Raw genomic sequence first — 15,699 nt, forward strand, 5'->3', positions numbered from 1 at the left:
AAAATTGCTTTCATAAACGAAATATTTCAACTTAATATCAAATGAATTGAGAAGCCGGAAATGATTTAAATTACCACCACCTGATGATCATACAGTAACATTATGTCACAAAATACTGTAATATACCATCGCCAAGAAGGAAGTAATCAATCTTACTTTTACTATTGTAGTTTAATTTTACACTATAGGTGCTTAATGAATTTGATATAGATAAAGTGTTCATAGTAAAGAGAGTCGATAGACACATATTATTTTATCACACTAGTATATTAGTAGATATCGCCTCTTTTGAATTAAGATATCATATGGTTACATTCAGTAAAATTGCTTGAAGTTTTTCACAATTTTAGTTTGGACTAATAGGAGCTATCGTAATATAACGGCTTGGAGTTAACGAGAAACTGAATCGGTTTGTAGTATTTTAAAATTGGCGTAAAATTATAGTATGGTAGGCTTCGATGTTATATTAACATTGAAGAAAATTACCCATACATTTGCTATGAGAGTACAGTATTGTATGTACTTTCCTATCAGTTTATTATTAGTCAAAGCTTAATCATTGCCGAAAAAAGCAAGATCAAGTTGAATAGAATTGTCATTAAGATAGCTATTATCTCGGAAATTAAAGTCTGAAGCTATCCATAATACAGTACCATAATTGACTACTTCAATCTAATCGTAGCTGCTCATTTTAAAAAGCACAGACATAGATTGTACTAGCTCTTACCGTTTGTGCCTAAGTCATTTTTGGGAAAGAACCCAAGAATATCAGACCAAGCCTTCCTACAAGATGATCAATTGAACGTGATGATTCTCCTTATATCGGGCAGTATTCAGGCTAGTTTTCTTAACGATAGTAAGAATAGCTATTCTTTCGATCTTTTATTTCCGTAAGTTTATACTTTCGATGGGGATAAAAGATTTAATATAGTTACCAGTAAAACGTCAATTACTTGCGTAACAGTGATTGTACTGTATATATTTGAATAGAGTAGTACTTCTATTATATAGACAATGCGATCGTAGCCAATACTATATATAAATCGATCAAAGGAGGTCAAGGAAGAATGTTAATATTTGTACTGAAGATGTAGTTCCTATTTGGCGCTTATTGTGGTGCAGTTTTATGCAAGTTTGCAATACACAATTAGAGGCGTGGTATAAGTTAGAGCCTTGGACTTCATAATTTGGTTAGATAGATGTAAAGGAACTACATTTAGCTATATGAAAGTGCATATAACCGGTAGTATTAAAATATGGCACCCTCCCTATCAAGAAGAATTTAAGCTGACTTGTTAACTAGCTATTTAGCATAATAAAGCCCATTATTATTTACCTATTCTAATTGAATCAGAGCCCTTTCTTCTATAATTCACTCATTGTATTCTCAAATATTGTTTATATGGAAAATGGAATAGAATCACAACGAAGTAAATATTTTAGTTCGTATTATTTCCTTGTATTTTTTCAATATGATTGAATGTGATGAAGATAGAATTTCTTCGATGACAGTAATATGGAACATTGATTACATTACGTTATAATAGCAATTGAGTAGTTGAACTACGGAAAAAGATTATTAATAATACTACGATAGGACGTTAGGAGCAGTTTATCCGCATGCAAATATTAAGTGCATCGAATACTCCAATTTTTCTTACTGTTATCGTTAGTTATTTCGTATATTAGCATAGTAAATTAAGGGCAGCTATTCTACATTTTCATAATTTCTTTTAGTTATAGTAATTAAAACTACTTATTTCTCCTAGTCAAACGATTTTTTGCTAAATATGGGTTCGTCGTTGGTGCAATTGTTACTTTGAAACTGCATCTACTAACGTCTTTTAAAAATGAACTTGATCTTGTTGGAGCTATTGTTTTACGTTTTCATAATATATTTTAGGGGTAGTAATTAAAACTACTTATTTCTCCTAGCCAAACTATTTATTTCTAAATATATATTTGTTGTTGGCGCAATTATGACTATTAAATTACATCTAATGCCGTCTTTTAAAAATGAACTTGATCTTATTAAAGCTGCTATACTATATTTTCATAATATCTTTAGGGGTTATCATTAAAACTGCTTACTTGGTAATTTAAGAGAAGGGATTGCTTACCCTTAAGTGTTTTTAAGTAAGAGTATCATGTCTAAATTCTGAAATTCGCATAATTAAAAAATTACTATACGTAGCGTATACAACTGCAACATATATAAGCAGTAGTATAATCAATATCATAAGGGTTCTATTACATATATCTTGATAAAAGAAACCGCCATCGATACAATCTATTCTAACTGTATACTACTATTTCAACCATATATTACCACAGTCTTATCGAATTTATTTATAATTATAGCATACCGATATTATTATTAAACAGTATCACATAACATCACAAATTAAAGCTTTGAATCATGTTACGATACTGTCACAGTACTATACTATCTTACTGCCTTACTATAAGTACGGTACTGGTAGAAATTATGATGTTAGCTTTTATAAAATTATGACTTCATCTACAAACCTAAGTCGCTAACTATGGCATCAGTATCAATTTTTCTGATCCTGAAGTATTCGTACCGTATTAATACAAGGCCTCAGTAAAACTTAGCTTCAAGTATCCTTAATAAACACAAGTATCTATAAACTCCAACAGACATGAATCAGCAGTTATGGGCAATAACTATAAGAGTATATAATAGTTATACCGTGTATCGAAGTTTAAGCTTCAGTTTATAACATTTACATATTATAAAATATGAATTATTTACCTCAGTCATGAACTAAAATGATTATAGTTTTCTACTTTCTAAACTGAGATTCTTTTACTGTATTACTGCCGTAAAATGGAGCATGAAAGGTATCAAATGCAGGATCTTTAGGGACTTTTTGCTTCCTGTCTAGAATTTGTATTCTTTACGAAGTGAAAACTAAAACTAAAGTAAAGCAAAGAAGTATATTACCACATTAAAATCTAACCTAGGCAATTGAATTAAATTTGACATTTTTAAAGCTATAATGCGTGTTGACGATGCAGACATACTCTATTTTTCCGATAAATTTTCCATAATATGATAGATCAACCGCTGGTGTCCTTTTATTATTTTGGTTGATGATTAAATTGAGAGGTATGCAACCAGCACCTAGAGCAATTGAATTAGAATTTTATAAATTCATATTGCTTTACAAACCTTACTATTGTAACATTGTAAATTCTTTTACCTTTATAATGTTTGGTGTCGCTCGTTTTCAATATAGCTAGAAGAGTTTGACCGTTTAGGTATTTTAGATCTGAATCTTTGAAGTACTCTTCCTATGATTAATACGCACGAGTAAGTTTGAAAATGTTAAAATCGCTTAGATTTAACTTTCTTATAGACTGTATACTGTCCATTCTGAAGCATTAATATTTTAATTTATTGCCAATAAGAGAGTAAAAGACCTGAGAGAATTCACGAATTGTCCACTCTGGGCACTGATGACGATCTTCAAATTTTTGTCCAAATCTTGCAAACTGCTGTTCACGAACATTGAGATTATCAGACCAATAGCTTTTGTTTGGGCCGCTGATAATTGGTGCTAACAAAGAAATAAAGTAACTTATATTTCTAATTAAACTGTACGATCAATAAGATACTTTTTTTAGTGTTCGTAGCCGATAAAGTTGAAATTAGATTGTATCTGCACTTATGAAAGTATAGACGACTCATTAAAATACATGATTTTCATTCTGGTACGTGATAGCTAGAACTATATTGGAATTATAATTTTTTGAGTGAATTTCATTTTTATCAAAAAGTTGCATGTACAAATATGTTAATAAATAGAATCAGGTCAAAACTTTGCCCAGTAAGTGTGTTTAATGAGTAAACGTCATAACAGCATTTGATGGCGATAACAAGAAGATGTTAGATCTGTATCAGATATCATAAATATTATGAAAATGGAGATGCGACTAAAAATGGAATTAAGAGCTTACAATTTAAGCAATTGGAATGAAATTCCAAAATCAAGCTTTCCGTAATTTCTTGATGCGATTTTAGCTAAAACATGAATCGAATATGAGGATCAGTTGAGTATCATTTAATGTTATAACTACAGTATTTACTTATATGATTTTAACGTTATGAAGCACTAACTGCCTACATATATGTAAAACGATTTAGAGCTCGTTTTTAAATTTATGACTAAGAAAATAAAATAATAATTGCCATGGTTTCAGTATAGCTATTTTATTTGTATAATCTATTTATTCCTAAATGGCTATATTTGCTACGCTGAATTTATTTTGGTATATGAATGATAAGTACCGTCCGTATTCATACTAAAACACCATCAACTTATTCAATGGTATTATCATAGATCTAAAATAAAATTTACAATCGAGGCCAGTATTCATTCGAAAGGTGTACAGCATTAACCATAAATATAGAAGATGCTTGTAGTTAAGGTCAGTTCACTAATGCTAAGATCAACATAAACTTACTAAAACATGGACACTTATAACTTTTATATAGGCTAAGTGATCTTTTGGTTTCCAATCTTTAGGGCGTTGTGCTAGAGTAGGTTAAAAAGACATTAATATTACAGCAACATGTAACATAAAATATAAAGAGACAGTGTATAAGCATATAGGCACTTTACTATCAAGACAGTTAATAGTCCGTAGGGTACCGAAAAAAGTAAATTAATTGCTGATTTCTTTGTTTCAGTACTTATAAATGAAGACTGCATTACTTTACAGCTACATGACTAGATTTATATTATGAACCTACATTTTCTAATTGAAAGCCATACTTCAATATTGTTATGATAGATGTCTGCTTCAAATAAGCCATAAACCGGCAGATGATCGCTTGATTTAACATCCATCGCTGAGCCTGATCAAAATCAAAGAGTAGTACTACTTAAAATGCGAAATTAAATAGGCGAAAGATTCACAAGTTACTTGCGATCAATTTAATGATATACTATATTGGACTGATGTGCTACAGCATAATAAAGGCCAATTTTTGGAATTTTTCTTCGTCAATTTTATCTGGCAGAAGCAATTATGAATTACATAAAGTACGGTACTTGATGTACAATTTTAGAGGCAGATTAAGACCGAACCTATCTTGGTAGTAGAGGTGTAAGCTTATGATCCTATAAATGGATTTAATAGCGTTGTGTAGTAACAGTAGTCTCTAATAGATGGTGCAACTGTCCATTTCATTGATTTTCCCGATTGATGTTGCGTGAGAATTTGCGAATAGTATTTAAGCTTAATATGCAAAGTAACAAAAGGATTTCGGTAATTTATCGTATACGAGTAAGAAGTTAGACGGTTTATTATAGTATGCCTATCGCGGGATTCAAGTGAAAAGTTTATAGTATAGACACTACAGAGTACAAATCTTGATATGCAGTTTAAGCTTAAAGGAGACCAAAAAACAGTTCTACATATACTTTTATCTCAAGATTATATACTTATTAACGATAAGAATAAAGTGGTGATTTTATACTTAAGGTTCTTCTAACCGCTTACCATAGCATACAAAAGGTAGCATTAACTATATAATATCGCCTAAATAACACCGATATATTATGCTTATGTGATATTGTAGAAATTGATTAATAGCAATATCGTTACTTGCCATAAGCTAAACACTTTACTTTCTGCTGTGGATAAGACTTCCATAAAATTCGATCGCACCAAGAATGAGCGTTAACGATGAGCTAATATTGTATCGGATCAAAATCCAGTATTATTAAATAAGAAATATGGCTATAATCAAGAATAGCTATCAATGTTAATATGTTGCCTTATCATTGCATATATATTGTATATTTAAGGAAATAAAGACAAGTCAAGAAAGATAATATCCGTCATCAAATATTTCATTCACTCACCTTATTTTTACCTTTATTTTTGTAACACATGTAACGGTTGTTTGAACCAACAACCAAGCGATAGGTAGGTGCGAAATCAATTTGCTTTTCCTCTATCAATCACGAATAAAAGGGAATATTGTATTTAAAAATTGGTGAATGCTAATATAACGGTAAAAAAAAGAAATAGTTTGATTTGGAAGCTTAAAGATACTAAAAAGCGACAACTAATTTTAGGTACAACATCTATCAATAATATTTATACTCTGATACAGAGGATTAATGGGTCTTTGTGCTATGTAAAATAAAAAAAATTTAAATTGAATAAATCAACATACCCCAATCAAAAAAGATTATTCCATCGCTTTTCTGTTGATTAAGTTGGTCCTTATTCAGAAGGCCTGTAAATTGTTTATTGATCACTTTCTCATTGACTTCCTACACGTATAGAGTAATTTTATCATTATTATTACGGTTCAATGTCGATAATTATACGTGTTGTACCGTATTTGATCAATTATCATTATGATTCATATTAATTAAGACATGCAGCTACATCAGTAATGGTAAAAAGATTGCTATCATATCCTGCGACCTTATCTAGAATTTATATTAGCATCAGTATTACAGTAGTAATAATAGCTTTCCGTAAATTCTATTTTTTCTTATAATAATCAGCCAATTGATTAACTAAAATTAATGGTAATGTTGCAAAATGGAATTGTTTTCATTCATTTTATAGCTTTACAACCCTGTATTTTCTTATCTTATTATGCTAGAAATGGATAGTCTACAAGGTTAACCATAATACCTTCAATATGATTTAAACTTACGCTTATATTCGCATCAACACGGTAATTTAAATCTCCAAACCAAAATATATGATGAAATTGATGAGTGACATCTTGTAGCTTCGATTGAAAATTTCCTAGGCGCAAATTTTGGGCAATTCGTTGAACTTCATCATTTCGCCTATCATTGAAGTGTTAGTCATAGTTGATAAATCTGTTAAAGAAGTTCAGTAAGTTGATTTTCGAAGTTTTCAGGCTTTTGCTAGATATTCGTATATCTTACTTTACTAGGTTTTCTGCTCTTGCAGCCAAGTGACTATTAATGAAACAAAAATGGGTTTGATGGAGCTGAAAGGAAATGGCTACTGCACCTTTGTTGCCTAAAGAAAATATAAGAAATTATTGTTTCACAAAGAATAAGGTTTAGGTGAATTATATCGCACAGATCCAAGGTAGTCAAGGCGAAATAATAGCATGTAATAATTTACCAAATCTTGGAACTCCAGGTATATTACCAGTTCTAACAAAGTCATGTTTGATATTAGTGATCACTTTATGGTAATCAAGGCTACAGAATACTGCAATCTTCATTTGAACTAAGCCTAGTGCATCCAGCTATAAAAATAGAAACAGAGATAATTCTTTAATTTACCGCAGTAGGTTATGTTTTTACAGTCTGTTCCGTTACTTCGAATATTTTTTAGCACTATTTTATTCAGTTAAAAAGTCAAATGAATGTATCCTAATAATTAGACACGATATATTTCTGAAATTAGCTGTAATAATGAAAATTCTAATTTATAATATTAGCAAACTGATTTAATATATTTTTAACTATTAAACAAGTCTAGTTTAACAAATAAATACTTTATCTTGCATTACTATAAATACTGTATTATTTACTGAGTTTAATATGCATTATATATTATTTAAGGAATTATGCTGCTTTTGTCATCAACAAAAATTCTATTGTAGTACACTAAATTTTAGCTTGATGCATACGATTAGCTATGATATATTTAGGTAATAAGTATTTTATCTTATACAAGCTACATCGCCGGTTCCGTGAATGAATCATTGATCCCCTTAAATTACGTAGCTTAATTTTATATTGATCAATGCTTAAATTAATATTATTGGCAGGTATATTTTATATCATAAAGTTTGGCTGAGTAAAATAAGGTTATATACGACGCAAGTTAATATTCTTTAAGACTGTGTGTTCTCATGATATCGAATGCGCATGCAATATTTACACTACTAGACATACACACTTGTACGGTATAGTTTTCTCTAGCTGAAAGAGCTTAATATCGTAGCGGCGTCATGTTAAATTTTCGTCATCAATCAACCTCGGGCTTTAAGTTCAGTAATTTTGCAATGCTATTAATAATGTTATACTGTTATTACTGTACCTTTACACTACGCTACTGTAGATGCTTCTTGCTGCCATACTGAATGAAATAATGAACTGTTTTGGCAATTTGAAATAACCAGATACGTGCAGTATATTGCAAAATACTCAACATACTATATTTAAGAAAGGAATTTTCATCAGAAATTACTTTTATAAACTGAACATTAGAATAAAAATTGTGAAAGAGTAAGGATTCCTCTATTTCAGTGTATCGGCATACAGCTTACGAAAGATCCTAAGTAATATACCTACCTTCACGTAAAATTTTGCAGTCATTTGGTTTAATAAATTTTTCACATGATTAGTCCAGGTTGTAAGATTACTCATTCCACTCTCCTGAGTAATACAAATTACAAATTAATTCATAATTTAATCTAATGTTTTAAAATCTTAATGAAATGTTAATGCAAACTTATCCTATATATTACTCTTTATGTATTCGTACCTGAGTACCAATAACGTAAATATCATACCCTTCCTGTAAAGATGAAGATATATTGGTGGATCCTTGGCATGTTAGCCAAGGTCGAATATTTGGAGCTTTAGAGAGATTTCCACCTAACGTTGTTATTTAATACGATTCAAATAAAAGCGAGAATTCCTATTAATAATCGCTTATTTCTATTACTTTTATCTTTATCATATCTAAAGCCTTACTTATCATCATTAATTTAAATTATTATATACGCTACCCATATTCCATGTGCCAACAAATATTTTGACTTTTGCTTTAGGCGTCAAATCACTGCTGAGACTATCTAAAATACCGTAGAATTTGTCCAGATCCTGATATCGTAATAAATCGTATACAAAAGAATGATCAATCAATATGTTAGAGATTTATTATAGCAGACAATCTCCTCTAAATCAGCTAAAATCTATTTCTATCTTGATTTTTACCAAATGGTTAATATTAACAAATACAGCCATTAATGTACGAGAAGAGCTAATATCATATTATCACTACATGTTCAATTCATTAATTTTACATTTTTGTCATGGAATTCGATGATTTTTGGCCAATTTTCATGATGGTTTGCATAATTAATAAGAATACTTTTTGCACTCTCGTCTTTCTTTACAGTTCGAACTAAAATGAAATTAGTAGCAATAGTTCAGAAAAAATGCTACTAATATTGGATTACACTGCAAAAATTGGTAACAATCCTCTAATAAGTATTATGATCTGTAATAGAAGTAAATAATTATGAGATTTTTATTTATACATATTGTCAGAATATCTAGCTTCTAATAATTAAATTTATTAATTATTGGTTGCAAACGTTATAAGTTAAGAGAAGATAGAGACATCAATACTCTGCTAAATTTCTTATATCTTCCTGTAAACTTAAAGGAATCTACTGTATTATCATTTTAATTTATAAAATACAACTGGTTGTCATATATAAAGTCATAGGCTACAGAGATATTATACCTGATCACTCTATCTGAGAATCTTATTTCTAATAATAAACTTAAAGAAATCAATTATGCTTATTGCTGTAACTTATGAAATATATCCGACTATTACTTAGAAATTTATAAATTAGAAAAATGCTTACTAGTGATGTTGATTATGTCTTAACTAACTGACTTAAACGGGAACTTGAAGCTATCCATTATTATAGTCTCCAGGGCATTATTATAAATACTCAAAAGTGCACTGGTTTATTGATATATCTAATAATATATTATTCGAGCTATTAACTTAAGATTTACGAAAATTCCAAGACATTTAGAAATTACTTTCTGCAGTTGAAATATCTTCCATCAAGTTGCTACTTTGATGTTTGTCTTGAAAGCTAATGATTGCTGTTTCTAAGTTAGATAAAATAACCATTGATACATAAATGGTAATATCAGTTTACAACATTACGGAATATAACAATCTAATTTGTTCTACCTTTCCCTAAATTCAACTTTATCAAGACATCATTTCGTATGTTTTTGCTAAGTAGCAAAGTTGCATTAGCCTAAAAAAACTTAGTCCATGAGAACACTAATTTAAAGCTATCGTATATTCAATAAATCAAGTTAAATGAACAGTTTTTGGTTATGATAATGATAAAGCTACTAAACCTCAAAGTTTGGTTGAGGTTCTTGATCCGAGAACAGCGTAGATTCATTGAATGCGAACATATTTTGACCTTCATGAGAAGTATCTGGCTCTGACATGGTTTGTATTGGATTCGTATTACGCTCTAACGTAGAAAATTGAAGCTTGTCGTAGTTTTCATTATCTATGTCTTCATCGTCAGAATTACGATCTGTTCTTTCGGAAATATCAACAAATTCGTAAGATTCTGCATGATTAAATTCGTTGATATTTGTAGCGGCTTTAACTTCCATCATTTTATAAAACTAGAAATGGATAAAATTTATAACATATCAAATATCATCAACTATGCTTTAAATCACAATTTTATTTAGAATTTTTATTTGATTACGGCTAATAATCTTTGAAAGCATTATAAATATAAATCACTGTCTATATCATAAGTGAAAGGTTTATGTATATTAAAATTAATGGAAAGACCAATTTGATATGTGATTCATTCGATCACAACTATAAAATTTTTAAGCTTAAAGTATAAAACTAATATTGCTTAATCGTAGAGAGAGTCTATACATGCAGTAAAAAATAACGATGAAAGCATAAATTATAACAGAAATTATACAGGAAAATATATTTTCTTTTAAGATTTGACGTGACAATTTTAAAAATTATATAAAGCTAATATCAGTACATTCTCGCAGAAGAGCAGACATTTATTAAAGTGGGATAATTTACGCAATATTTATCAGTAATTGTATACAGTCTTCGCTATTTACTACAATGATTTAATATTATATAGCCTGTTTATGGTATATGATGTATCTAATTTTACAATCCTGTTATCTGCATGTGTTCTCACTCTAAAATTATAAATACTGATGATTTCTGCCTCAGATTTGTTTTGTTGCACTTGTTGGTGTTAGTATCTACTCACGTTACTTCACGACAGCTTACACGCTGATCTACTAGAAACTACCACACTGAACCTAGTTATTCTCTACAATAAATATCTCTTTTTCTAATAATCCCCGTATCATTATTGTGAAATGCCTAAGGAGTCCACGTTCGCAGACTCTTTGAACCCTCCATCGCAGTAATCATTGCTACGAATTTTATCTGTCTTAGTGATTTAATTACATAAATTGGTAAAGATTGAATATACAGTATATCAACCATCATACGTACTTTCTTATGGATTTCTGTTATGAGATTTTTGCAGACCTCAAACTGGCATACCATGTCACCTAATGTCATTTGACGGTTTTTCCATTCATCAGTACGGGTAAGAAACTTGCAGGGAATTTCCGATGGCTATAATCATAAGTACGTATACACTTAAAATAAAAGCTCTCATGATATTGATAGATAAAGCCAAAATTTTTATTAAAGCTTGCGATAGAGAAATTTGGACATGGTTAGTTATTTCGATAAAATTATAAACTAGTACTCCGTTATTCATCATAAATATTAATTATTTTATTCTGTTTTGAGTACAGTATGATATTAATTATTTTTAATCATTAATTTAAAAATTCCTTTCATTCTTACTTCTGTTAACCGCATAAGTACTTGCTCTAGATTCTTCAGATAGTTATAATATCCATCCATTTCCCTATCAGATGAGGATATTTTACAAAAATATTGTATCATGAAATCTTAATTCTAATAAAATAGAGGTATAGGCATTCATTATATATGAAATAAGATGGTTGATAAACTTATGTTCATGGGCAAAGATTTAAAAGTCTAATTTAATATTAAATTCAGAATATTTAAAATGCATCGTTTGAACTACCGATAGATATAATATGAAAATTTGTAAACTAATATGCTACAGATATTTTACTTAGTTGAAGTATTGCACATAAATTACTTTTTATATAAGCTCCTTAAAAGGTGATATAGCATATTAATTTCTGAAGATCCTGTGCTTATACTAAACTAGCTAAATTCTTCTGTGGGGCATACTTATCATCTACAGTAAGCATTTCAGGAAGGCATTGTTGCGTACTCTAATTTGTAAATTTTGATAAGTATTCTGATTTACGTAAGGATTATGTATATTTAGCATATAAGCCATTTGAAGTACTCAACAAAATTATACGGGATAGTATATTTATAAAATGAGGATATTTAAATTTTAGGCTATATTAGGTCTCATATAATACACTAAAGCGTGACATCGCAAATACAGATGTGGTTTAGTTCTAGATCATGTCAATATTACGAACTTACTTATTTACTTTACTAGCTAAGGATAGCAAAAGCGTCTCAAGGCGTTCACACGATAATTCTCCATTTTGAATACCTTCGACGTCTTTGTTAATGCCTTGCCTGAGATAGTCCTGCAGTAGTTGTGTCTCCTGGTAACCATATCTAATTGTAGGAAATAAATAAATAATGCTATGTAGTAAATCACTATGTATATTCGATGTCATCTCGAAAAAGCTATAAATTCAGCAATGTAATAGGGGAGACATGATTTACGTATTTATGAACCCTGGATGAATTATCTAATAGGATGTATCAAACTTTATTTTTAAAAGCGTATTATTGATCACAACAGTTTCTAGAAAACTTTAATAAGGGCCTACATCCACAATTATGATTAATTTTCCGATAACTCGATAAGCTTTGAATATATCAGTGGCGAAGTATCGTTATTTATTAAGGTGTATCTAGCAAGTTATAATCCCAAAATTGACTGTATTGTAGGTAAATTCTCTGATTATGAATAGCTATGTTATTGCTACCGAAATAAGCTTTACGTAAGTATAAGTACTAAATTCTTACGATAATCTTCCAAATTGTCTATGAGCTTCCTCAAAAACTTCATTATGATGCCGGTTGGAAGAAATACCTATACAATTTTAATATACCCAATTAAGTTAGAAAGCTGGTAGAAAATAACATGAATAGAACATTGGGTCATGCTATTGCTGCAACCATACGAATAGAAGTATATGTTCCAATACATATAGGCATGGGTATAATTCGGATAACTAATCAAACTATTTCATTACCAATTGTCAACTGACAAAATTTTAGCCCAGTAAACGAAAGTGTGGCGAGAATCGATCAGTTGACATATAATAATTTACTGTTAATCGATAGCATTTAATTTCTAGAGAAGTTAGAAAATACGAACTAGCTGAAAGTTATGATTATAAAGTGATCATGAGTTTAGAAATCTTACAAAATCACAGAAACGTTGGTTATTCTATAAAATTCTCAAATTTGCAAATAAGTGGAACTTATGAAAGTAGACTACTGCAATAAATGAAGATATGATTCACCAAAAGTATTCAAGAAAGAATATTAATAAGTAGTGACGGTTAGAGTTGAGCAATGCCTCAAATGATAAAACCGAGTTGTCCATAGCAATCAACTATTGTACTGGTATATTCAGGATTAGAGACCGGATCAACCGAACCTAATAATGAACTTAGTACAATAATTTAATTTATTTTGAACTATAAATAGCGGACAATGAAGCTGACCAATAATGATAAAATCTTGTAAATAGGCTGATAAATAAATCTTTAGAGAGAATGGTAACTTACTGTTTCTGGGAATCTTATCTATCCCGTAAACACCCTCCTCACGACGGCGAAAATTCAAAATATCGCTAACGTTGTCAAAAACCAGTTGATTGCCATCATCCTATAGGAATCAATATTAATCATAATTTAACCGAAATTATCTACGCAAGGAACTTTATCTCGTATTAATAGCTGCTAAGCTTTGGCTCATGAAGAACTAATGAAGAACAATTGAGAAGACGGTATGTAATTTATTGTTGAATTTCTGTATATCCTAGTATAAGCTTTTATTTTCACCATATTAACTACGATATTGCTTATTAACTACGGTATTACTGTTAGGAGGAAATTATTTCCATACCCATGTTGTTGACTAGACATGAATTTGTCGTAGTTATACTATTACTAAAGAATTTAATCAATTTGTTTCACATTAACAATTTATTTTTCTTCTCTCTGCTAATAGTTGCTACATATTGATCCCGAAGAGGTAGGTTTCCTTATGTAACAGACTTATACCAGAGCTGAATAAAATAGGCTTAAAATTGGAATCTGTAGTTAATAATCTTACCGCAAAGCGATCTCCTCGGATGATGTGAATGTGAGGTTTTCTAAAAGCAAGAGAATTCAGTTTATGGGCATGGCTAGTTTCTTTGGCGTCAAGCTGCTAACAATGTGCAATTATGCTGTAGCAATATACTTCATTTTATTTATTAAATTGTCAAGATATTTAAATTACGTTATACTTCAAGATAATAGATTTTAGTCGGTGAGGTTGATTACCTTTGATTAGCTGGGGTTTGTTCTCCTTTAATATTTTTAAATGGATTTGTTGAAGTCTTAATTGAAGATCCTGGCGTCAATTGTGCATCATTTGATCGAGGCTGATTGTGGGAATTGGTTGGAATAGGCTGAGGTAGTGGACGAGCTTGATGGTGATTTAAATGTGTTTCTGCTACATTAAGAGGGGTTAATGTCTTAAAGACCAATTTAAAGTTGTCTTTATAATAGGCAGTAACTGAGTTGAGGTCCGTAAAATATTTTAAATTTTCTGGGATGCCTCCAGGTTTACTCTTAAAGTAAAATGATGGAATATTGAGATGTTAATATTACATATTATTGCCAAGTACTGACGGTAAAACCAATACAGTAGTTAAGTTGTCTATTCTAACTCAAAGATATGGAATTCTAGGATTTAGATGATCTATTACTTACAACTTCCGGGACAATAATCCTGGTCGGCGTAATAATAATACGATGATGATAAATTTTCCCATCCCAGCTATGAATCACAAAAAGAAGAGAAATAAAGTTGAGTTCTGGTTGCAGCTTTAGGCGTAACTTTTACATAACTGGTTCGTATTATTCAGAATATTAGAGTTAGATAATTTCATCTATGAGATAGATAGATAGATATTTGCTCAGATCATTTAATTAAGCAGTATTCCAATTCAGTAGCTGTACAGTACTCGTATGTAAGAGCTAAAATTCGAAAGGTTATACGTATACTCGTGTTTTATTTCAGTATTAGCTTGTAACTGGACTTTACTATCTGCTAAATTTATTGGTTTAACTTCTATATTTACATGGATTGAATAAATTAGGATAGAAGAAGTTGAGTTGATCGACTTACTAAGCAGTAATGGTTAAATCGCCTTTAGCACTTCCGCTAGGCCTAATTACAAATGCTCCCTGCATTTCAGTTGCTTGAACCAGTTCAACAGCTTTTTCGGCAGTAAGCGATGGATCATAAGCTTGACATGACAACAACTTGGAATTAATGTTGGAAGCCATTGCTAGCTTGATAGCGTCTTGGATTTCACCAAATGAATCAATTCAATGCTACTAAATGATGAAGAAGTTATTAAAGTATCCATTTAATTTGATTTTAATTTCAGTATTATATTAAAAGATCAGTTGATAGTGTCAAAAGTTGTTCCATCTAGATGTCAATATATCATCTCGATCATTTTGCCCGATTCCGACTAAAACAGATATTTAAAACAGACAACTTGAG

General features: G+C 30.2%; 2 protein-coding genes across 2 annotated transcripts; both read right to left on the reverse strand.

The window, feature by feature from the left end:
- Positions 1-552: 552 nt before the first annotated feature.
- Positions 553-4,877, reverse strand: TRIADDRAFT_60193 (uncharacterized protein; the record flags this gene model as incomplete). The annotated part of the gene is made up of 8 exons (XM_002116234.1): positions 553-635; positions 728-783; positions 3,049-3,148; positions 3,228-3,318; positions 3,448-3,584; positions 3,985-4,048; positions 4,492-4,562; positions 4,781-4,877. The coding sequence occupies 8 exons, from the start codon at positions 4,875-4,877 to the stop codon at positions 553-555; spliced, it is 699 nt and encodes a 232-aa protein (XP_002116270.1).
- Positions 4,878-5,633: 756 nt separating this feature from the next.
- Positions 5,634-15,476, reverse strand: TRIADDRAFT_60194 (uncharacterized protein; the record flags this gene model as incomplete). The annotated part of the gene is made up of 19 exons (XM_002116235.1): positions 5,634-5,723; positions 5,898-5,989; positions 6,215-6,314; positions 6,710-6,848; positions 6,951-7,047; positions 7,156-7,282; positions 8,337-8,420; positions 8,530-8,642; positions 8,777-8,870; positions 10,164-10,445; positions 11,326-11,451; positions 11,689-11,752; positions 12,376-12,516; positions 12,934-13,000; positions 13,704-13,803; positions 14,254-14,293; positions 14,466-14,755; positions 14,898-14,964; positions 15,316-15,476. The coding sequence occupies 19 exons, from the start codon at positions 15,474-15,476 to the stop codon at positions 5,634-5,636; spliced, it is 2,274 nt and encodes a 757-aa protein (XP_002116271.1).
- Positions 15,477-15,699: the final 223 nt, after the last annotated feature.

The sequence above is a fragment of the Trichoplax adhaerens genome, genomic scaffold (assembly GCF_000150275.1).
Source record: "Trichoplax adhaerens TRIADscaffold_14 genomic scaffold, whole genome shotgun sequence".
NCBI lineage: Eukaryota > Metazoa > Placozoa > Uniplacotomia > Trichoplacea > Trichoplacidae > Trichoplax > Trichoplax adhaerens.